The sequence below is a fragment of the Nycticebus coucang genome, chromosome 9 (assembly GCF_027406575.1).
Source record: "Nycticebus coucang isolate mNycCou1 chromosome 9, mNycCou1.pri, whole genome shotgun sequence".
NCBI lineage: Eukaryota > Metazoa > Chordata > Mammalia > Primates > Lorisidae > Nycticebus > Nycticebus coucang.
Window position 1 is genome coordinate 118,500,749 of NC_069788.1, and position 24,300 is coordinate 118,525,048.

Here is a 24,300-nt window from a genome sequence, read left to right on the forward strand (position 1 = left end):
CTTGGGCTCACATGATCCTCTTTCCTTAGCCTCCCGAGTAGCTGGGACTATAGGCACTCCTAATTTTTCTATTTTTAGTAAAGACAGGATTTCACTCTTGCTCAGGCTGATCTCCTGAGCTCAAGCAATCCACCTGCCTTGGCCTCTTGGAGTGCTAGGATTACAGGCATAAGCCACTACACCCATCCATAGCATATGATCTTTAAAAGATTCTTTATACTCCACCTTGTTCCAAAAAGAATTTAAAGGAAGACATATCAGGCTGGTGAGTACTGCTCTGCCATACAGTCCCAGTGTGGCTTCCTGCCCCAAACTCTAGGCTGACATCCTGGTGAGTTGGACCAAGAAACTTCAAACCACACGGATTGCATTCTCTACTTCTCTGGGCTAAAAGCACAGAATACATGGTTATGGCCTCAGCTAAGTGTCACAACAGATGCAAAGAACAGACTCTCTGCCATGTGCCCCTAACTTCCCAAGAGAGTCAAGATTTCTAACCAAGCTCAGTTTCTAATCCTGTCCTACCTCACACAGTTGTTTAAATTGGTAACAAGGAAAGGCTTGCCATGTCCTGGAGATTACAGATTAGATCAAATGGATAAGGCATCTTGGTGGTTTTCCTCCCCATCTTACTTTTCTTTTTCTTTTTTTAATTTTCCTGGAAACTGATAGTATAACCTAACACTTCCCAAAATCTGTAACATGAATGACTATGTCATTTGGATCAAGATTGTTTGTTTCTTCTCACCAAAAATTAACACAGGCCCACTGATTTCTCATTGAAATGGCTCCTAAAGAATCTTGCAGTCACACAGTGTGAATATTCTATTTTCTTTCTTTTTTTTTTTTTTTTGTAGAGACAGAGTCTCACTTTGTGGCCCTTGGTAGAGTGCCATGGCCTCACACAGCTCACAGCAACCTCCAACTCCTGGGCTTAAGCGATTCTCTTGCCTCAGCCTCCCGAGCAGCTGGGATTACAGGCGTCCGCCACAACGCCCGGCTATTTTTTGGTTGCAGTTTGGTCGGGGCCGGGTTTGAACCTGCCACCCTCAGTATATGGGGCCGGCGCCTTACCGACTGAGCCACAGGCGCCGCCCCACAGTGTGAATATTCTACATTCCCTATGAAAGAATATAAAGGCTAGGCCAATTAAAGCTCAGAACACTTATTCTCTGAAAGCCCTACCCACAATGCCACACCCTGCCATGACTCAGTTCTTGTGTCACACAGGAAAGTATTTCTACTTCCTTTCTTATTCTGTGGTTTTTTTCTCTTGAGGTAGAGAAGGAGCCGAGAATATTCTGTCTTTCTTCTTTTCAAATCTTCAGGTATCACTACACATATACACGCGCGCACACAGGTAGTATATCCTCAATACTGACAGAGTTTGGTCCTTAATAGTGAACAAGCAAAATTATTCAAAGATTATAAACCAATCACTATAATCCCTTAAGTTCTACCTTGGACTGTGCTGTTTTGAATAGTAAAGGAATATTGGCATCTGTCTAAAGTAACTAAAGGTCAGCCTTACTTTTAAAAAGCAAGCAAAGGGCGGCGCCTGTGGCTCAGTGAGTAGGGCGCCAGCCCCATATGCCGAGGGTGGCGGGTTCAAACCCAGCCCCGGCCAAACTGCAACCAAAAAATAGCCGGGCGTTGTGGCGGGCGCCTGTAGTCCCAGCTGCTCGGGAGGCTGAGGCAAGAGAATCGCGTAAGCCCAAGAGTTAGAGGTTGCTGTGAGCCGTGTGACGCCAAGGCACTCTACCCGAGGGCGGTACAGTGAGACTCTGTCTCTACCAAAAAAAAAAAAAAAAAGCAAGCAAAGCATGGTGACCGATGCCTGTAATCCCAGTGTTTTGGGAGGCCAAGGTGGGAGGATCGCTTGAGGACAGGCGTTCAAGACCAGACTGGGGAACACAACAAGACCCCCATCTGTCAAAAAATTTAAGAAATGGCTCAGTGCATTGTAGTACAGTGGTGACGGCGCCGGCCACATACACCGAGGCTGGTGGGTTGAAAACTGGCCCAGGCCAGCTAAACAACAATGACAACTGCAACAAAAAATAGCTGGCGTTGTGGCGGGTGCCTGTAGTCCCAGCTACTTGGGAGGCTGAAGCAAGTGAATTGCTTGAGTCCAAGAGTTTGAGGTTGCTGTGAGCTGGGACACCACGGCATTCTAGTGAAGGTGACATAATGAGACTCTGTCTCAAAAAAAAAAAAAAAAAGAAAAGAAAATTTTTTTTTTTTTTTTGTAGAGACAGAGTCTCACTGTACCGCCCTCGGGTAGAGTGCCGTGGCGTCACACGGCTCACAGCAACCTCTTAACTCTTGGGCTTACGCGATTCTCTTGCCTCAGCCTCCCGAGCAGCTGGGACTACAGGCGCCCGCCACAACGCCGGAGGATCATTTGAGCCTAGCAAGTTGGGGCTGCAGTAGGCTATCATAAACCTATGAATAACCACTGCATCTCAGCCAGGGTGACAGAACGAGACTCTGTCTCTTAAAGGAAAACAACAACAACAACAAAAACCCAGCAGTTATCATTACCTTTATCCTGGTTTAAAAATATACATTCCAAAAAGGGGGCAGTAACTCACCATTATTACCTACTAACATTTAGCTTGAATAAATCTGTCAACGAGTAGCCAATCACCTTGAAAGAGTTTAAGTTTGACATGTGATAGTTATCCTTCGAGTCGTACATTCTTGAAAATCTGAGAAAACAGGTGGCTTCTGAGCAAGTCATTTTGAAAGAAAGGAAAGGGTAATCTGGAAAGATCCATCATGGATTATGATGGTGAACAAAGTTACATGAAAATGCCATGGGTGTTTTGCCTCCTTTTCTCCTTTAACAAATGTTTACTGTGCACTTTCTGTGCACTCAGCACTCTGCTAAGTCTTAGGGATACAGAGTTAAGGTATGGCGGCAGCCTTCGGGAAGCTGCTATGAGCCAACTGTGCCCAGGATGTGGTGGGAGCAGGGGCCCCAGAAGGGAAGAGTCAGGGGGCTTCCCAAAAGAGGCAATATCTGAGTCTTGAAGGTATTAGCTGGAAATAAAAGGAGAGAGGGAAGTGCTTACCACAGAGGCACATAATACCCTTAGCCCTACAGAAAAATGCACAACTTCCCTGGGGCCAGGGCATGTCCCAGAGGACTACAGAGAGAAGAGATGGGAGGAGAGGGCAGGGCCTGGATCCTAAATGCAGGAGGGGTTGAATCAAATCTGCATTTTAGATCTAATGCTCAGCTAATGAGGAGCTAACACTAGGAACACTAGGGACACTAGTCAACTTTATCTGTACGGATTTACCTATTCCAGACACTTCATATAAATAGAGTTATATAACACGTAGCCTTTGGTATCTGCCTTCTTTGACTTAGTATATTTTCAAGGTTCATCCACATTGCAGTATGCATTTGTCCTTTATTCTTTTAAGGCTGAATAATATTCCATTGACTAGATAGACCAAATTTTGCTCTCCTATTTATCAAATGATGGACAATTAGTTCATTTCCACTTTTAACCATTATGATTAATGCATGAACATTGTCTATAAGTTCTTGCGTGGATGTGTTTTGAATTCTGTGAGGTATACATGTAGGAGTGGATTTGCACAATCACATAAGTATATGCTTTAGTCTGTTTTTTTATTTTGAGATACAGTCTTGCTCCATTGCCTGGCTAATATGCCGTAGCATCATCAAAATTCACCAGAGCCTCAAACTCCTGGGCTCAAGTGATCTTCCTGCCTCAGCCTCCTGAGTAGCTGAGACTACAGCATCCACCACCATGCTCAACTAATTTTTCTTTCTTTTGTAGAGATAGAGTCTCACTCTTGTTCCAGTTGCTCTTGAATTCCTAGCCTCAGGGGATCCTCCAGCTTTAGCCTCCCAGAGTGTAAGGTTATAGGTATGAGCCACCATGCCTGGCCTCGTTAACTTTTTGAAGAACTATCAAACTGTTTTCTGAAGTGGCTATACCATTTCACACCAGTAGCATATGAGACTTCCAATCTCCCTACATGCCAACACTCAGTATAGACTATTTTTTGTATTACAGCCATCCTACTGCACATGAAATGGTATTTCCTTGTAGTTTTTACTTGCATTTCCCTAATGACTAATATGTTTATTGGCCATTTGTATAACATCTTTAGAGAGCTGTCACGTTGGTTCATACCTATAATCCTAGCACTCTGGGAGGCCAAGATGAGTGGATCATTTGAGCTCAGGAACTGAAGACCAGACTGAGCAAGAGAGATACCCAGTCACTACTAAAAATAGAAAAACTAGCCAGGCATTGTGGTGGGTGCCTGTAGTCCTAGCTACTTGGGAGGCTGAGGCAAGAGGTTTGCTTGAGCCTAGTAGTTTGAGGTTGCTGTGAGCTATAATACCACAGTGCTCTAGCCTGAGTGAAAGAATGAGATTCTGTTCTCCTCCCCCCAAAAAAAATCTTTGGAGAAATGTCTATTTAAATCTAATGTCGATGTTTTGAGTTATTTATCTTCATTGTTCAGTTAGTTATGCATGCCTGCTGGACACTAGAACCTTATCAGATATATTATTTGCAAAAATTCCCCCCCATTTCATAAGCTGTCTTTTCACTTTTTTTTTTTTTTTTTTTTGAGGCAGAGTCTCAAGCTGTCACCCTGGGTAGAGTACTGTGGTGTCATAACTCACAGCAACCTCCAACTCAGGTTCAACCGATCCTCTTGACTCAGTTTTTCTATTGTTAGTAGGGTCTTGCTCTTGCTCAGGCTGGTCTCAAACCTGTGAGCTCAGGCAGTCCACATATCTCAGACACTCAGAGTGCTGGGATTACAGTTGTGAGCGACCGCACCAGCCATCTTTTCACTTTCTTGATAGTACTCTTTAAAATACATTTTGAATTTTGATGAAGTCGAATTTATTTTTACTTTTTTTTTCTGTTTTTTGAGACAGAGTCTTACTATGTTACCCTTGATAGAGTGCCGTAGAATCACAGTTCACAGCAACCTCAAACTCGGGCTTAAGCGATTCTCTTGCCTCAGCCTCCCAAGTAGCTGGGACTACAAGCACCTGCCCCCACAACGCCCAGCTATTTTTTTGTTGCAGTTGTCAATGTTGTTTAGCTGGCGGGACCAGGTTCAAACCACCAGCCGCCAGCCTCGGTGCATGTAGCTGACGCTGTAACCACTGAGCTATGGGCACTGCCCTAATTTACATTTTAAGTTGAATGAGTTTTGACAAATATATACAGTTGTAACCACCACCATGCTCAAGATATGGAACACAGAAACAATTTTAATTCACCGTAGCACATTAAGGTAGGTCCGTTTACTACAATGAAGTACACTTAGAACTTGAAGATATCTTTAAGCTACTTAAAACTTTAATTTGCTATTTTCAGAAGTCACTTTAGCGAGCATATGGTTCAAAAATCAAAGCAGGGAGTTGGTGAAATCCAAGGAACTAAGATATAGTCCTAAATTAAAAACTAAAGAAACTGTAACCTAATTAGTAAGTTATATTAACTTACAAGATGATGTGCCAAGTAATAGGTTGAAGCAAAGAAAAAAAAAAACACCTACACACAAAAACCAAAACAAAACAACACCAAAAAGCAAGAATTTATCATCAAGGTCTTGAGAAGATAAGGCTTTGGGTATTCTAGTCCTCATGGCAATTTGGTTGTCATTGGAATTTGTAAGCCTGCATATCACTCAGGATCATTAAGCTGCTAAGCAACAGAAACCTATTCTGTTTATTTTAAAAGAAAAGCAATTTATTTAATTTGGGCGACTAAGAATCCTTAAGAGAATCTTTAAGAATCAAAATCTGGGGCAGCGCCTGTGGCTCAGTGAGCAGGGCGCCGGCCCCATATACGAAGGGTGGCGGGTTCAAACCCAGCCCCGGCCAAACTGCAACAAAAAAAAAAATAGCCGGGCGTTGTGGCGGGCGCCTGTAGTCCCAGCTACTCGGGAGGCTGAGGCAAGAGAATCGCTTAAGCCCAGGAGTTGGAGGTTGCTGTGAGCTGTGTGACGCCACGGCACTCTACTGAGGGCAATAAAGTGAGACTCTGTCTCTACAAAAAAAAAAAAAAAAAAAGAATCAAAATCTGGTTTAAAAGTCACATTGAGGCCGAGTGCGGTGGCTCATGCCTATAATCCTAACACTCGGGGAGGCCAAGGTGGGTGAATTGCCCAAGCTCAGGAGTTTGAGACCAGCCTGAGCAAGAGCGAGACCCTGTCCCTAAAAAATTAGCCAGGCGTTGTAGTCCCAGCTACTCAGGAAGCTGAGGCAAGAGGATCACTTGAGCCCAAGAGTTAGAGGTTGCTATGAGCTGTGACACCACAGCACTCTATCAAGGGTGATTAGGAAGGAAAGAAGGAAGTCACGATGCCAGAAATAATGGTCCAAGGAAGACACTATCTCAGTGGCTCCAGGGGAAATAAGCTGCAGCTTGCGTGGCTGGACCCTGGACAGCAGCTACTGCTAGGATGACCACTGCCGCTGTCCATCACAGAATGAATTATTTGATGCTTCTTGAATGTTAAGTCAAAGTTTGTGATAGGTGCTTCTGTTGGTGGTGACAAGGTCAAGTGATCACAACCCTAGCTGCAATGAAAATGAATTGGAATGTGGGTGTAGGTACACCCAAGGAGGCAGGTGAAGGTCAAATTATAAAGTACCTATCTTGTTAGAAGTTGAAGAACAAGACCAAAATGTAAAACTATTGGCTGGGCACAGTGGCTAACGCCTATATCCTAACACTCTGGGAGGCTGAGGCAGGTGGATAGCTCACGGGTTCAAGACCAGCCTGGACAAAAAGCAAGACCCCATCTCTACCAAAAATAGAAAAACTGAGGCAAGAAGATTGCTTGAGCCCAAGAGTTGGAGGTTGCTGTGAGCTGTGATCACAGCAACTCTACCCAGGGTGACAGCTTGAGACTGTGACAGCTGTGAGCTATGACCACAGCACTCTACCCAGGGCAACAGCTTGAGACTGTCTCAAAAATAAAAAAAGAAAACTTAAAATTAAAGCATGTTAGAAAAATGCATCTACTACAGGTCTGAGATTTCACTGTTTATTGTATGGACAGGCTATGTTTTAAAAGTATGAAACTATAACGCCATTAAAGAAAAACACCAGGACCAGAGCCATTGTGGCTCTGCCTGCAATCCCAGCTCTTTGGAAGGCTGAGGTACGAGGATTGCTAAGGCCCTGAGTTTAAGACTAGCACCCATATAACATAGTGAGACCCTGTCTCTACAAAAATTTTTAAAAATCAGTTGGGCATGATGGTAGGTGCCTATACTCTCAGCTACTAAGGAGGCTTAGGTAGGAGGATTGCTTAAGCCCAGAAGTTGGAGGTTGCAGTGAGCTATGATCAAGCTACTCTACTCTAGCCTGGCAACAAAGTGGGTCTCTGTCTCTAAAAAAAAAAGTAAAATAACCTAGCATTCGGGGAAGCGAAGACAAGAAGATCACTTCAGGTCAGGAGTAAAAGACCAGTCTGAGCAAGATAAAGACACCCATACCTATTAAGATAGGAAAAAATCAAACAGGGTGGTATGTACCTTAGTCCCAGCTACTAGGGAAACCAAGGTGGGAGGACTGCTTGAGCCCAGGAGTTTAAGGTTGCTGTGAGCTATGATGATGCCACTGCATTCTAGTGGGGGCAACAGAGCAAGACTCTGTCTCAAAAAAAAAAAAGTAAAATAAGAGTAATTTTAAGAAAATAAGGGTGGCACCTGTGGCTCAAAAGAGTAGGGAACCGGCCACATACACCTGAGCTGGTGGGTTCAAATCCAGCCTGGGCCCGTCAAACAATGTCGGCTGCAACCAAAAAATAGGTGGGCATTGTGGTGGGCACCTGTAGTCCCAACTACTTGGGGGAGGTGGAGGCAGGAGAATCGCTTGAGCCCAGGAGTTGGAGGTTACTGTGAGCTGTGATGCCATAGCACTCTACCCAGGGTAACAGCTTGAGGCTCTGTCTCAAAAAAAAAAAAAGAAAAACACCAAAATAATACAAGTGGAAATGAATTGGGAGATTAGTTGTGATGGTATGTGAATGACATTGTCTGAGGAGTATGGATGTATTTTTAAAAGAAAGTCTTGCAGCTGGGCATCCGCAGCTCAGTGGTTAAGGCGCCAGCCACATGCTCCGGGGCTGGTAGGTTGGAACCCAGCCAAGACCTGCTAAACAAAAAATAAAAAAAATAGCCAGGCATGTGGTGGGCACCTGTAGTCTCAGCTACTAGGGAGGCTAAGGCTAGAGAATCACTTGAGCCTAAGAGTTTGAGGTTGCTGTGAGCTATGAGAGTCACAGCACCCTACTGAGAGTAACAGCACCCTACTGAGAGTAACAATGTGAGATTCTGTCTCAATTAAAAAAAAAGAGAGAAGAGAAAAATAAAAGAAAGCCCTGGAAAGACTTTAAGCAAAGGACAAAGATAGTCAGATTCACACTTAGATTATACTGGAAGCAATGCAGTGGGGGAACTTAGGAAGGAAAACTGAGACAAGAGATACCATTTTTTTTTGAGACAGAGCCTCAAGCTGTTTGCCCTGGGTAGAATGCTATGGTGTCACAGCTCACAGCAACCTCAAACTCTGGGGCTTAAGTGATTCTCTTGACTCAGCCTCCCAAGTAGCTGGGAGTACAGGTGTCCACCACAACACCCAGCTATTTTTTGGTTGTAATTGTCATTGTTGTTTGGCGGGCCCGGGATGGATTTGAACCCGCCAGCTCTGGTGTATATGGCTGGCGCCCTAGCCGCTTGAGTTTTAGGCGCCGAGCCAAGAGATACCATTTGAAATTTACAACCAGGTGTGAGAAGAGGGGTAGAACCAGAGCTGTATCATTATGCAGAAGAATTATCATTTAGAAGGTTAACAAATCAGCAAGACTATGTGGTCAGTAGGCATAAGGGAGAAAAGGGAAGGAGAAGACAACTGTGGTGGTCTCTGAATTTGACTTGAGTATCTACCTGTAGTTAATAAGCGATAGCTGAAATACACAGTGGGAAGACAGTGGGAGAAGCAGATCTGAGGAGAAGATATGAACTTAGTTTTGAACATATTTAGTTTACGATATCTGTGAGAGTGAAATAAAGCTACTTGGACAGAGGTGAAAGAACAGGCCTGGCCTTCTAGAGGAAGGTCAGAGTTGTGAGAAGAATGGGGGAATGAGTGGGAGTGGTCCTTGGGGGCCTCTATGAGAAAATGCCAGGAATGGAACGCTGGCGACATCAACATTTGTGGGTTGGAAGCAGAGGATCCCGCAAAGGAGTCTGAGAGAGACCCATCAATGGAAAAAGGAGACCCAAGAGTGGAATCTGGGCTAACAGAGGAGAATATTTCAGGAATAAAACAGTCAGCTGTGATAAAGGCCAGCAAAATAAAGGCTGACAAATGAATGAGCTTGCTCAAGATAGTTCCAATGGAATAGTAAAATGGAAGCCAAGTGAAAGCATCACTAACATACAACTACATTTGAGACTCCCCACGTTCTCTACCAACCCCTGAAAGCAAAGAACTCATGAAGGATTTGGCTCCAAAGTCCTTATGTTTAAACAACTATCTCAAGCCTGCTCTATCAGCAGTTCTTACAAAAGCAAACAAAATTTTTGGGTCTTAACCAGTCTCAACCTAAGAGATTCCTGTTCTACTATCTGACAGGGTACCAAATGGAATAGGCAGCATAAATGTCCTCAGTTTACAGGGTGTCTCAAAGTTCACCATAAATAGAAAAAATTAACAAACTCATGTTTTATATTTAATATTTTTATATTTATATATCAACATGTAGAGAAATATTTTGTAAAATTTTGTAATGAATTTTTTGTAAATAATGGTACATTTAGGCCAGGCACAGTGGCTCATGCCTGTAATCACCTCAGGAGGCTGAGGTGAGTGGATTATTTGAGCTCAGGGGCTCAAGATCAGCCTGAGCAAAAGCAAGTCCCTTTCTCTATTAAAAACAGAAAAACTAGCCAGGGCATTGTGGCAAACTCCTGTAGTCCCAGCTACTGGAATGGCTGAGGCAAAAGGACCACTTGAGCCTAACAGTTTGAGGTTGCTGTGAGCTATGATGCCATGGCACTCTACCCAGGGCAATAGAGTGAAGCTCTGTCTCAAAAGTAAACTAAACTAAGATAAAATAAGAAAAAATTAGCCATGCCTTGTGGTGGGCACCTGTAGTCTCAGCTATTGGGGAGGCTGAGGCAGGAGGATCACTTGAACCAGGAGTTTGAGTTTGCTGTGAGCTAGGCTGATGCTCTGGCACTCTAGCCTGGACATTAGAATGAGACTTGGTCTCAAAAAGAAAAAAAAAAAAAAAAAAAGGCATATTTAGCTATAATTTCCCATTTTCCCTATGTATGTGTAATGACCTTTGAGAAACCCTATAGTTTAGGCAGACCAGAGTAGCTCCCAAATGGCTTCCTAAACTCCAGACCCTCGGCCTGGTCAACAGTGGCAAATTCATTTTGACAGTTAGCCCTATTTGATCCACAGCTGGATCAAATTACCATAATCACAAAGATGGAGACCTCCAAGTGGTAATCCCAGCTTACAGTTATCTTTACCCACAGAGCACTCAATCTACTTCTGCAGAGAGGACAAACTACAATGGCTGTCAGAGCTAGGCAGATCAGGAGCAGACACACTGCTTCCCAGTCTTGCCAAAGAAATGCCTCTTCATTCTTCTTAGGGCCTTTACACACTAAAGGAATTGAGTAACCTAGAGAACCATTAAGTGTCCTTACTAAGTTCAGAGAAATGAAAAACAACACCCCCTCCAAAAAAAGAAAAAAGAAAAAGAAAAAGAAACCCTAGTTACTAAGTCACATATATGTTCATTCAAGAAAACAGGAAGTGGGCGGCGCCTGTGGCTCAGTGGGTAGGACGCCAGCCCCATATACTGAGGGTAGCAGGTTCGAACCTGGCCCCAGCCAAACTGCAACAAATAAATAGCTGGGCATTGTGGCAGGCGCCTGTAGTCCCACCTACTTGGGAGGCTGAGGCAAGAGAATCGCCTAAGCCCAGGAGTTGGAGGTTGCTGTGAGCTATGACACAACAGCACTCTACCAAGGGCAACAAAGTGAGACTCTGTCTCTACAAAAAAAAAAAAAAGAAAGAAAAAGAAAACAGGAAGTTTAACTGAAGCCATGGCAACTCAAGTAACATCAGAGCAAAGACAAAGAACAAAGGGGCTTGTGAAAATTACCTTTCCATGTGTCTTCTTTCCCTTGAAATTTGACCCACAATGCTTATTTCAAAGTACTCAAAGGACTTAAGGTATTTTGGTATTTACTGTTTCTGAACAAAGCAACTAGAACTTCTCTTGGTACTTTTTCCCAACATATTCCAGCAGACTAGCCAGAATCACATGCAGGAGATCCAGTGAATGCCACAGTCTTTTTCAATAAACTGCTATGACACTGAGCTACCAATCAGCTCCACGGTAAGGAAATAATTGTACAACTAAAGATATGGGAAACAAATGAAAGGGAAGACCAAATAAACTGAAGCTCTAACATAATTTTAGGTTGGGAGTTTAAAGAGGCAGCAGAGAGAAAATAGTATTTAAAGGAGAATGACTTCCCTCAGGTTGAAGTGGAAAAATACCAAGAGCTGTGGCCAGAAGGGAGGTCTAGGAAGCATGAGTAAGAGGAGCTGTTACAATGTGCCCCTCCCGCTCATTCAGCAGCCTCAGCTCAATTTTACAAAGTCTCTTCTGTAAGAGGCTGAGACTGCTTCTCCTCGGAATTCTCTGCCAGCAGAATCCAGAAACGATATAGCAATTTAAGCAAAGCTTGACACGGTTCATCAGATGGGCTACAGAGATTTATCCAATACGTGTATTTAAAAATAGTCATTACCAGAGGTGGTTGTCTTCAGTGTAAAATGATTCTTTTAAAAAGGCAGAGTGTGTACAAGCTATTTTAAGAGGCAGTATCTTCATTTATAAGCAGAAATAAAAACCTCCTCCCGCTAGGTAAATTGTGACAGGATAAAAGAAAACAATCTTAGTGATTTATTTTTCTTTGGTGGTGAGCTTAGTTATTAAAATGGCTAAGAAAGAGATTCTATTGAAGAAGCTGTAATTGTTTAACAAAGAAGAGCTTTGAGTATTCAATCCAAGTCACCATATCCATATGTAGATGAGGTTTATGAAGGACACTTGAGTCAAGGTGATTTCAGTGACTTCATTATTCTTCTGTTTTCTGGGAGGAGATGACTTCTCTTGGAATGGACTCATAATCAGCAAAGATCTCAAAGCAAGAGTGGGGAAGAGACTGTAGTTCACCTAGATTCTGTGTTACCATCTCCAGGATCTTCCTGCTGCTTCACACACTTTGCACTTACAGGACCAGAAAAGGTAAGCGAGCAGTCCTAACAAAAATGGAGCAAATGGCCTTGAACTAAAGGTATTAAAAACTGGTGCCCTAGGGGCAGTGCCTGTGGCTCAGCGGGTAGGGCGCCGGTCCCATATGCCGGAGGTGGCGGGTTCAAACCCAGCCCCGACCAAATTAAAAAAAAAAAAAAAAACTGGTGCCCTGTTACTAAAAGAAGCATTCTTCATTACAAAGAAAAAGGTATTTTCTTTGGGTTAGATTTTCTCCTGGTTCTAAAATCTCAGAGTACTATTACTATCCTAAGCAAAAGAATGCAACTCTACTTCTGATTACTTAGAGCGCTTGTAAAAATGCACGTATCTGGAGCAGGTGGGGTGGCTCAGGCTATAATCCTAGCACTTTGGGAGGCTGAAGTGGGAAGATCACTTGAGTCCAGGAATTTAAGACCAACCTGCAGACACTGTCTCTTCAAAAAATAAGAAAAAATTACATTGTACCCCATGACTGCATTAATGTACACAGCTATGATTTAATAAAAAATAATAAGAAGAAAAAATTAGCCAGGCATGGCCATGCATACTGTAGTCCCTGCTATTCAGGTGGCTGAGGCAGGAATACTTCTTAAGCCCAGGATTTCAAGGTTTTAGTGAATTATGATAGCACCACTGCCACCCCTAACCCCCTGGCTGAGACTGTGTCTTTAAAAAAACACATTATCTTCATCTCACTCAATGAGCCAGACTCTTTCCCAGAGCTTAGGAATCTATATTTTTGACATGTCACCTGGTGGTTGTCATATTCAGGTAAGTTTGAAAAAGACAGAAGTAATCCCTGCTTATAATAATACAAGGTGTTAACCATAGAGAGGAGATGAATGATTTTTAAAATTTTTTTGTAGAGACAGAGTCTTGCTAAGTTTCCCAGGCTGGTCTTGAACTCTTGACCTCAAACAATCCTCCTACCTTGGCTTCCCAAAGTACTGGTGTGAACTCTTCCACCTATAGTGTGAACCACCATGCCTGGCCAAAATGGATGATTTGAAGAGTGGAAACTGGTGAAACTGATGAATTTAAGTCTCATGATTAAGTTAGGAAAGCTATAATTTTAGGAGGGAAAGGTTAACAGTACAGTTAAAACTGGAGCTAGCTAGCATTCTTATCACCACTTTATATTCACTAGCAGCTTGTTCCTGGCCCTGCTTCACTCCACCTTCTTGCCTTCCACACATTACTCTATTACAACAAGACGTGGGCTAGGTGCAGTGGCTAATGCCTATAAGCCCAGAACTTTGGGAGGCCAAGGCTGGAAAAATTCCAGCACCTTGGGAGGCCAAGGCAGGATTAGACAGTACAGCAAGACTCTGTCTCTAAAAAACTTTGTTTTAATTCACCAGATGTGGTGGTGCAAACCTATAGCTATTTGAAAAGGGCTCAGCAAGGAGGACAGCTTAAACCCTGGAGTTGAAGGTTGCAGTGAGCTGTAATCCTGCCACTTCACTCCAATCTGGTGGACAGAGACCCTGTCTCACCAAAAAACAAAAAAACAACACACACACCCAAAACTTTCCCTGAAGACTACTTGATAGATCTTTTTTATTTTATTTTATTTTTTGAGACAGAGCCTCAAGCTGTCACCCTGGGTAGAGTGCTGTGGCATCACAGCTCACAGCAACCTCCAACTCCTGGGCTCATTCGAGTCTCCTGTCTCCGCCTCCCCAAGTAGCTGGGACTACAGGCGCCCACCACAACGCCCGGCAATTTTTTGGTTGCAGCCATCATTGTTGTTTGGCGGGCCGGGGCTGGATTCGAACCCGCCAGCTCAGGTGTATGTGGCTGGCGCCGAGCCTACTTGGTAGATCTTAAGCTGCAGTTGGAATCCAGAGGAGGACAGGCAGTGTGACAGACGGTTCTTAAGTAAACAGCTGACACTGTGTAGGCCCTGGATATCAGAGATAAGACTTCGAAGTGGTTTATGACTAGTCATGAAGAGGTATCTAAAATCCAGCCACTGACCAGGCTTAGTGACTCACTTAGTAATTCCAGTACTTTGGGAGGCACAGCAGGATCTCAGCACTTTTTGAGGCCAAGCTGGTAGGATCACTTGAACCCAGAAGTTAAAGTTGCAGTGAATTGTGAACATCCCACTGCACTCCAGCCTGGGTGGCAGAGTGAGACCCTCTAAAACAAGTAAATAAAATCAATGCTGGGTGCAGTGCTTACATCTGTGTCTCAGCACTAGAAAACTGTTTAAGGACAGGACATGGAGACCAGCTTGGGCAACATAGCAAAACCCTGTCCCTACAGAAGATTTTAAAAATTAGCTGGGCATGGTGACATAGCCTGTCTTAGCTACTCAGGAGGCTGCAGTGGGAGGATCCCTTGAGTCCAGGGTTTCCAGGTTACAGTGAGCTATAATTGTCCAGCCTGGACAACAAAACCTAACCCTGTCTCAAAAGAAAAAAAAATTAAATAAAAAAAATATAATAAAATCCAACCTCTTACCCAAATTAGAGAGCCTTTTCATCAAGCCAGCTTCCCTTATGGCAGCTGGACCATGTTCCACTCCTTTTCTTTTCTGTAAGACACAAATTACACAGTTAGATGTAAGGGAAGATAACTGGGAAAAACAAAACAAAACAATACTCTATATCACCAAAAATACAAGTGTACTATATTACACTTCATTCCCAATAGATCTCCTTCCAAAACCTGACAGCATCAGCCCTTTCATTTACTACCATCCCTCCACCTCTAAGGTCTGGTTACTTATTTCATCAAACTTGTAGGGAAGAAGTGGAAACAAAACCCTATTACTGGAATCGAATCAGCCTTCCAAGCCCAGCCCAGGGAGGGGCTGAGCCCGGTTAGGATCTAGTGTTTGGCTGTGTGCGCGGCTGGAGGTAGAGACCCGGCTTTTCCACTCCAGTACTCTGCAGGTCTCTTTCATTGAAGTGAGAACAAAACAGCCCCTCCCGCCCTTTCGCGGCCGGAGCAGCCGGCGATTTCCTTCCCAAGAGAAGCTTGTTCTGATAGAATGGATCCCCGAGCCTTAAATCTTCGCTCGCTCTTTTCAACCTCCTCTCCGTCGATTTTCCACGGAGATTCTGGCCGGCTTCGCTTCCTCCAGCATCTCCATGGAGTCCTCTTCCTCCTTCCCTCCCCTCCATCACCCAAGCTGGACCCACCGTTTTCTCGCTCTTTCTGGAGAGGCCGCAGAAAGCCGCCTTCTCGCTACCTACTGCCCCCATCCCGCGCTGGGTGCCCTCCAACCTGCCTTCCTCCTCGCTCTCTCCATCTTCTGTGGCGGGGGAAAATCCCACGTGCTCTCCCGGTGCCCAATCGCGGGAACCCGCCTGCTCTTCCCCTGGACGCTTCTCCCCATTCTCTCCTAGCCTCTCGGTCCCCCGCACCCCACCGCCACTTTCTCCAGGTTCTGGGGGCGAGGATCCTGCCCCATGGTGCCAGGTCCCGGTCTTCACCTGTCCCTGTGAGAACGGGGCTCCTATTACAGCCACAGAGTGAACAGATTTCTTCAAGACGGAATGCACTTGCGTCCGGAGGAGACGCGAGAGGCTGCTCTTCAGCGACATGACCGCAGCGCTGGGAATGGCCGCGGCAGAAGTATCTCCGTGCGGATCCGAGCTTCCAGTGAGCTCCACCGGCCGCAGCTGCTCTCAGATATCCGCGCCAGCCGCCCCACCCCTCACTGCCCCGTGACGTCACCGCCGCCTCAGCCACGCCCCGGCCCCGCCGCCCGCGCCCCCAGCCAGCCCCCGGCACACCTTCCCGCAGCCCCGCCCACTGCTCGGCGAGGACGCGGGCACGCCCTCGATGACGTCACCACATTCTAGTCCGGATTCTCCTGCCAGGCACCGGCAGCTGTCGCTGACACCTTAGGGCCAAAACCCTGGTCTGGCCACTAACAGCGCGGTAACAGAGAGGTGTGTCCCTTCGCAGAAAACCGTCAGCCACTGCCAAGTCCATGAAGGCGGTGGAACACGCGAAGTGAGACACTGTTTCTCTGCGCGACTTTTCGCACCTGGCAGATGCTTAACTCTACCGGAGGGCTGGCTAGATTGAGCCTGGTCTGCCGGGGCCCCACCTTATCGCCTTACCTAGACAAAGGGAGCATCATCCATCTGCTTCCTTCCATCTCACAGCTCGAAGTCCGGGAGACAACCTTAGCCCACTTGTGGGCGTCAATAAAAAATTGGGCTCGTACATAAAATATAGATTAGTGCTCTCTGGTCTGACCCTTCTACCTCAGATATCTTGGGTGGAGAAGTTAGGATGTACAGAGCAATTATCTTGGGGCACCCATAGTTCAGTGGTTAGGGCGCCGGCCACATGCTCCAGGGCTGGTGGGTTTGAACCCGGCCTGGGGCCTGCTAAACAAACAAGCCTGTGGCAGGCGCTTGTAGTCCCAGCTACTTGGGAGGCTGAGGCACAGCACTCTACCCAGGGCGACATAGTGAGACTCTGTCTCAAAAAACAAAAAAAAGAGAATCGCTTGAACCCAAGAGCTTGAGGTCGCTGTGAGCTGTGACGCCATAGCACTTCACCCGGGCAACAAAGTGAGACTACGTCTCAATTTAAAAAAAAAAAAAAAAAAGCAATTATCTTCTAGGTATTTTCAATTCTTTGCCTGAGTAAGGGGAGCATTGGTTATCAAAAATCAAATCTGGGGCGGCGCCTGTAGCTCAGTGGATAGGGTGCCAGCCACATACACCCAGGCTGGCATGTTCGAACCCAGACCAGGCCAGCTAAGCAACAATGACAACTGCCACAACAACAACAACAAAAATCTGTCCCAGCGTGGTGGTTCATGCCTGTTGTAATCCTAGCCTCTGGGAGGCCACTGCAGGTGGATTGCTTGAGCTCACAAGTTTGAAACCAGCCTGAGCGAGAGTGAGACCCGCCGCCTCTTCATCTCTACTAAAAATGAAAAACTGAGGCAAGAGGATCACTTGAGCCCAAGAGTCTGAGGGTGCTGTGACCTATGACGCCATGGCACTCTACCAAGGGCAACAAAGTAAGACTCTGTCTAAAATAAATAAATAAATAAATAAAACGAAAAAAAAATCCCAAATCTAACATATTAGGACTATTTCTAGATTTTAGACAGGATAAAGAGCTGTACTAAGTACTTACAGTTTGTATAATTAAAAATATTTTAATAATAATAACCAACTGAAATTCCAAGATCTTTAACCTTCAACAATTCTATAATATAAGGCCTGTTTTAAAGCCGACAAAACAAGATCAGAAAAGATATTTGCTAAAGTCACACAGATCTTAAATGGCAGAGCTGAGTCCACATTCCAAGTTCTTAACCATGACACTATGACATGCAAGAATCTAGATCTTATTCCTACCAAAATAAATTTTCATAGACACTGAAATTTATTTCACCTCATGCTGCTAATTTACATGCTGCTCTCTAAATCTTTCAGAGGTCTCCACGGCAACACCATAAATCCAAGGTACTTGCTCTATAGTTTTATTTTTAGAGGCTATATTGTCTCCCCCTGCTGGTTTAAGAGAGATGTTGTTGAGACATCAGCAAAATAAGCACAGTAATTTTGTTTGTTTGTTTGTTTTGAGACAGAGTCTCACTTTGTTGCCCTCGGTAGAGTGCAGTGGTGTCACAGCTCACAACAACTTCCAACTCCTGGGCTTAAGTGATTCTCTTGCCTCAGCTAGTAAGTAGCTGGGACTACAGGCACCTGCCACAAGGCTCAGCTATTTTTTGGTTGTTGTCATTTGGCAGGCCTGGGGCGGATTCAAACCCCTCAGCTCCGGTGTATGTGTGGCTGGAGCTCTAACTGCTGAGCTACAGGTGCCCAGCCAAAATAAGCACAGCATTAACTGGAAGGCGATAGATGAGAGTCAACATCACTTGTATACTTGTTATGCAAATACTTAGCCGGGTGTTGTGGCGGGCGCCTGTAGTCCCAGCTACTGGGGAGCTGAGGCAAGAGAATCGCTTAAGTCCAGGAGTTGGAGGTTGCTGTGAGCTGTGTGAGGCCACGGCACTCTACCGAGGGCCATAAAGTGAGACTCTGTCTCTACAAAAAAAAAAAAGAAAAAAGAAATGCAAATACTGCCCCCAAATTTACAGAATCAATTCCTGTAGCCTAGGGCACCAGCAACCTCTGCCTAACAAGCCCTCCAGGAATGGGTGAGGGCATAGACAAGGATTCATAGTCACTGATGCCATCATACTTCTTCAGTTCATCAAAATTAGTTTGGTTTGGTATTTTTCTTTTTCTTGCCTAGCATCAGATCCAATATGTTTCTTTCTTTCTTTCTTTTTTCTTTTCTTTTAGAAACAGGATCTCCCTCTGTCACCCATGCTGGAGCAGTGGCCTCATCATAGCTAATTGTTACCTTGAACTTTAAGTGATTCTCTTGCCTCACCCTCCCAAAGTACTAGGATTATATGCATGGGCCACCACACACCTGGCCACCACATCCAATTTTGTCCCCCTTTGTATGTTTTCTGAAGTTCATACTGCCACACTGGCCCTCCTGTGCTACTGCAAAAACCTCTTGCTTCTTGAGCACCTACTGTAGTATAAGTCACCAGATGGACCTTTCCAAAGTATCACATTAATCCTGCATGTCACTTTTAGTGATTGTCCACTATCTATAGCTTAGTCAGAGGTGAATTACTAGTTCCATGTTATTATGCATTGGGGAAGTGAACAGCAGATCAAAATAAACAGGTTGAGTTTCCCTAATCCAAAAATCTGAAATCTGAAATGCTCCAAAATTTGAAATTTGCAGAGTGCCTACATGATGTCACAAGTAGAAAATTCTACACCTAGTCTCATGTGAAGGATTGCAGCCAAAACTTAGTTTCATGCACAAAATTGTTTAAAATATTGTATAAAACTACCTTCAGGATATGTATATGAAACATGAATTTCTTGTTTAGACTTGGTTCCTAGCCCCAAGGTATCTTATTATGCAAATATACCAAAATCTGAAAATATCTAAAACTGGAAACACATCTGGTCCCAAGCATTTTGGATAAGGAATACTTAATCTACTATCCTTTAAAATTCAAATTATTATTTATTACTTCTATATGTCTGAAATTTTTTTCTTTTTTGAGATAGAGTCTCACTATGTCACCCTCGGTAAAGTGCGGTGGAGTCACAGCCCACAGCAACCTCAAACTCTTGGGCTTAAGCAATTCTCTTGTCTCAGCCTCCCAAGTAGCTGGGACTACAGGCGCCCACCACAATCTCCGGCTATGTTTTTGTTGCATGTGTCATTGTTGTCTTTAGCTGGCCCAGGCTGTGTTCAAACCCACCAGCCCTGGTGTATGTGGCTGGCACCCTAATCACCGCACTGCCTCTTTTCTGCACTGCACCCACAATCACTGCCTCTTTTCTTTAGGGGCACTGAGCCCTAAAATATTTTATAATTAATTTTTAATTTCTGAAGTTCAAATTGACTACTCTACTTTTATTTTCAAAATAGGTATTTAATTTAAAAATGAATTAGAGCCAGACAAGGTGGCTCATGCTTATAATCCTAGCACTCTGCGAGACCGAGGCAGGTGGATTACTAGAGGTCAGGAGTTTGAGACCAGCCTGAGCAAGAGCAAGACCTCATCTCTCAAAATAGCAGGGTATTGTGGCAGGCGCTTGTAGTCCCAGATACTTGGGAGACTGAGACAAGAGAATCACTTGAGCCCTGGAGTTGGAGGTTGCTGTGAGCAATGACGTCACTGCACTCTACTGAGGGCAACATGGTGAGACCCTGTTTCAAAAAAAAACCACACAAAAAAATGAGTGTTTTTTGTTTTTTTTTTTGAGACAGAACCTCAAGCTGTCGCCCTGGGTAGAGTGCCGTGGCACCACAGCTCACATAATCAACCTCCAACTTCTGGGTTTAAGCAATTCTCTTGCCTCAGCCTCCCAAGTAGCTGGGACAACAGGGCGCCCCCTACAGTACCCGGCTATTTTTTGGTTACAGTTGTCATTGTTGTTTGGCAGGCCCGGGCTGGATTTGAACCTGTCAACTGTGGTGTATGTGGCTGATGCCCTAGCCACTTGAGCTACAGGGGCTGAGTCTAAATATAATATTCTAAATTGATAAAAGAATGAGTTAAAGGTTAGGCATGGTGGCTTATGCCTGTAAATGCTAGCACTTTGGGAGTCCAAGGTGGAAGACTGGTTTGAGTTCAAGACCAGTCTCAAAAAGAGCAAGACCCTGTCTCTACAAAAAATAGAAAAATTAGCCAGGCATGGTGGCATGTGCCTGTAGTACCACCTACTTGACAGGCCAAAACAGGAGGACCATGTGAGACCAGTTTGAAGTTGCAGTGAACCATTACCCTGCCACTGCATTCTAGCCTAGGCAACAGAGTGAGCCCTTGTCTCAAAACAAAAAAAGAACAAGTTAAGTTTTAGCTTTTTTTTTTTTTTTTGAGACAGAGCCTCAAGCTGTCGCCCTGAGTAGAGTGCCATCACAGCTCACAGCAACTTCCAACTCCTGGGCTCAAGCGAGTCTCCTGCCTCCACCTCCCAAGTAGCTGGGACTACAGAATGCCCGGCTATTTTTTGGTTGTAGCCATCATTGTTGTTTGGTGGGCCCGGGCTGGATTCGAACCTGCCAGCTCAGGTGTATGCAGTTGGCCCCTTAGCTGCTTAAGCCACAGGTGCGAGCCAAGTTTTAGCATTTTACTTTTAAACTTGTACCTTGTTATTGCACAGCTCTAGGATCCTTCCTCAGGTTCAAACCAGCTTGCTCTATTTTTCTTCTTCCTTCATTAGGAAAACCTAGAGATACTGCCTCTTTTCTTTAATTCAAATCTGCAAACACACACTTTATCCCTTGACAGGTTGCTGGGAGTAGTGGGAAGTGGGTAAGAGTAGGTAAGACTTGATCATTGGGTTTGCTGATTTCCATGTTGTAAATATTTACCCATGGCTGATTTCAACCTCCCACAGTGATGTCATTAAACATCAAGTTGGGGAGAGGTGCCTGTATATAATATTTCCACTGTACAGATACAATCAACATAAATAATCTCAAGAGCATAAATAATAGTAAGATGTAAATTAATTAGGCAGTGATAAGTATGGAGTCTATTATCTTTGTTTTTAATATAATTTAATAGTAAGCTTATATAATTTCATTTTTAGGCAAGACTGTATTTAACACTGTATTTAACAACTGCATCAAAAATTCCTGAAAATTGAAACTACTAAAAATGGGCTCTAGTCCACTATTATTTATTGCAAATCCAAGGAAAATCAGAAAAAGCTTTTAAACTGCAAATTCTCAAAGGAAGTGTATGGGCAGAAGGCTGTGATCTCTCGCCCGATTCATTCCAGCTTCTGTGGCACAAAGAACAAAGAGCGGGGCGGCGCCTGTGGCTCAGTGAGTAGGGGGCCGGCCCCATATGCGGAGGGTGGCAGGTTCAAACCCAGCCCCCGCCAAACTGCAACAAAAAATAGCCGGGTGTTGTGGCGGGCGCCTGTAGTCCCAGCTGCTTGGGAGGCTGAGGCAAGAGAATCGCGTAAGCCCAAGAGTTAGAGGTTGCTGTGAGCCGTGTGACGCCACAGCACTCTACCGAGGGCGGTATAGTGAGACTCTGCCTCTACAAAAAAAAAAAAAAAAAAGAAAAGAACAAAGAGCACTCCCCTGCCCCTCCCAACTACTTACCTGAGGCAAGGAGTTCTAAAAAGGGGTAAAGGGGTTTTGAAGAGACAGAAAACATTCTTACCCTTTTCCAGGCCATTTTCTCTGTTACATATTCCTCACTATCAATATTTTTTTTTTTATGGAAAAGTGTCAACATCTTACTTTATTATTAATGTAAGCATTGGATGCCAAAGAAATGAAGGAAATTTTACAAACTCAGAATTTTTCTAAGTACATGAAATTTCCATTTTATTTTATGGTTTTATAACACAATAGTGCAAACACATTTCTCTACAACCATTCCAACATAGCTCCTTTGGAATTATTTCAGTGTTCTCTACTGGTGACTTTACCTAATACCTTGAAGCTATTCAAACAAAATTTCAAATGACTAAATAGATGAATAAGAATTAGTCATCAGATGTGTTAATGTCCAACAAGACACTGCCAAAATGTTTCTCCTGCTACAGCAATTATTAAGTCAGAACCTTCAGAAAACAAAGGCAGAGCAAGGGTATAATAAAAGAAGCTTGTGCAGCTAAAGCCTCCCATCGTCCTAAGCCTGACATAAGCAAGGCAAAAGCATCTGTCCCGAAAACTAAATGGGTCTCCAGTATTTCCACTCAGTTGAACTTTCAAAGATAGACACCCAAGACATATCAATATATGGATACCACCTTGGCTCTGGTTCCATTAATTATGCTGGAAGAGTTTAATACCCATCCAAGTCCAAAGATGGAAGAACACACACACTGGTGTGGTGATGGGCAGGAGCAGAGTGTAAAGGCAAAGACTGGCTGGGCTAGTGCAGCCACGGGGGAGGCTGAGTAGAACAGTCCTGCTAAAGAGACCAGTGGAATAAGAACGGTCAATGTAAGAAGAGACAGAAACATTCTTCTCCTCCACTTATTACCCTCCACTCTGCTTTAAAACGTATATGGTACTAAGAAAATTTAGTTGTTGTGGTGGCTTTTAAAAAAATTAGAACCTGGTGTTGTTCCATTTCTTCTTGCTTCTTAGTTTGATGTGTCATCCTAGCTGTGGTATCATACTAGGAATTCCATCAGTGGTTGGATAGGCTATTCCTAGCTCTTCATTTATCAATTCATTTGTTGATGCTTCCTATCTGAGCGGCTTCTTGGAGAGCGGGCACACCAGGAACTCCAGCAGCGCCGGGTCGAAGCCACAGGGCGGCTCCCCTGCCTTTCCCCTCCGGTCTGCCGAGGGGCGCGACCCCGATGCGTGCAAGCACCTACGGGCGACCACAGACGTCTGTGCGCGTGTCCCCAGCAGGGCCGAGGTGAACCTGCGGCATGCTCCGCTCGGCATTGTCTGGCAGGACCGGCGACCGTTCTTCCCCTCACTATCAATTTTACCCTTCCATATCTATAGGAGGAGGGGCGAAATAGTCATCAAACTCATTCCAGCTGAACTGGGGTGATGTTTTAGATGGAAGGTACAGATTACTAGGTGAAAACAACAGCATAAGCAATTACTACAACCCCAAAGACTGACAAGGTGAAAAGACTGTTGCCTTGTACACAATGTCCAATACAGGGCTGGGTTAGAAAATAAAGATGCGACTTCTGAGGGTAGAGCTATTAGTTGTACCCTGCAGGTGATCCTAGAGACCAGCCTATGCAAATTCAGAAATCCTGGGCAGAAATGCTTGTACCAAATGAGGTTTAGGATAACACACCCAGCAGCAAAACAGACCAACCAAAGAGACAACTGTTGGGGGAAATTCTTACTAAGGAGTTGTCCCTCTTTCCTATAGACAGATCAAACAACCAAAAAGAATTAGCAGCTGGGCACGGTGGCTCACCTGGGAGGCCAAGGCAGGTGGATTGCCTGAGCTCACGGGTTTGAGACCAGCCTGAGCAAGAGCACAGCCCCGTCTCTAAAAATAGTGGGGTGTTGTTATGGGCCCCTGTAGTCCCAGCTACTCGGGACGCTGAGGCCAGAGCATCACTTGAGCGCACGAGTTTGAGGTTGCTGTGAACTGTGACTCCACGGCACTCTACCAAGGGCAACAAAGTGAGACTTTGTCTCCAAACAGCCCCCCCCCCTCAAAAAAAGGATTAGCAGAAATAGCAACAGTTTCTTTTTTTCCTTTTTCCAAATATATACTTTAGATTACCTAAGGCTAGCACCCCCTCTGGGGGTGGTATAGTGGACATAAGGTTTTACTTCTGATAATTTTAGCAAGGTATGAATTGTTAAAGGTACTTGATAGGGTCCCTTCCACTTCTCTGCTCCCTGCTGGGGTTGGGACCTGAAAGAGGCAAAGTCCTG

The 24,300-nt window shown here is 44.5% G+C and overlaps 1 protein-coding gene and 2 pseudogenes across 1 annotated transcript in view; all 3 read right to left on the bottom strand.

Moving 5' to 3' along the window:
- The window catches only part of ARG2 (arginase 2), a 34,557-nt gene extending 18,434 nt beyond the window's left edge, over positions 1-16,123 (bottom strand). The window contains exons 1-2 of the mRNA XM_053603291.1: positions 15,822-16,123; positions 14,845-14,917 (exon numbers count right to left, since the gene is read on the bottom strand). Coding sequence (XP_053459266.1) covers positions 14,845-14,917; positions 15,822-15,932 — 184 coding nt within the window. The 5' untranslated portion in view covers positions 15,933-16,123. The remainder of the gene's footprint in view (positions 1-14,844; positions 14,918-15,821) is intronic.
- A 6,575-nt stretch (positions 16,124-22,698) lies between these two features.
- Positions 22,699-22,898, bottom strand: LOC128594466 (phosphatidylinositol N-acetylglucosaminyltransferase subunit Y-like; annotated as a pseudogene).
- A 50-nt stretch (positions 22,899-22,948) lies between these two features.
- Positions 22,949-23,350, bottom strand: LOC128594791 (protein preY, mitochondrial-like; annotated as a pseudogene).
- Positions 23,351-24,300: the final 950 nt, after the last annotated feature.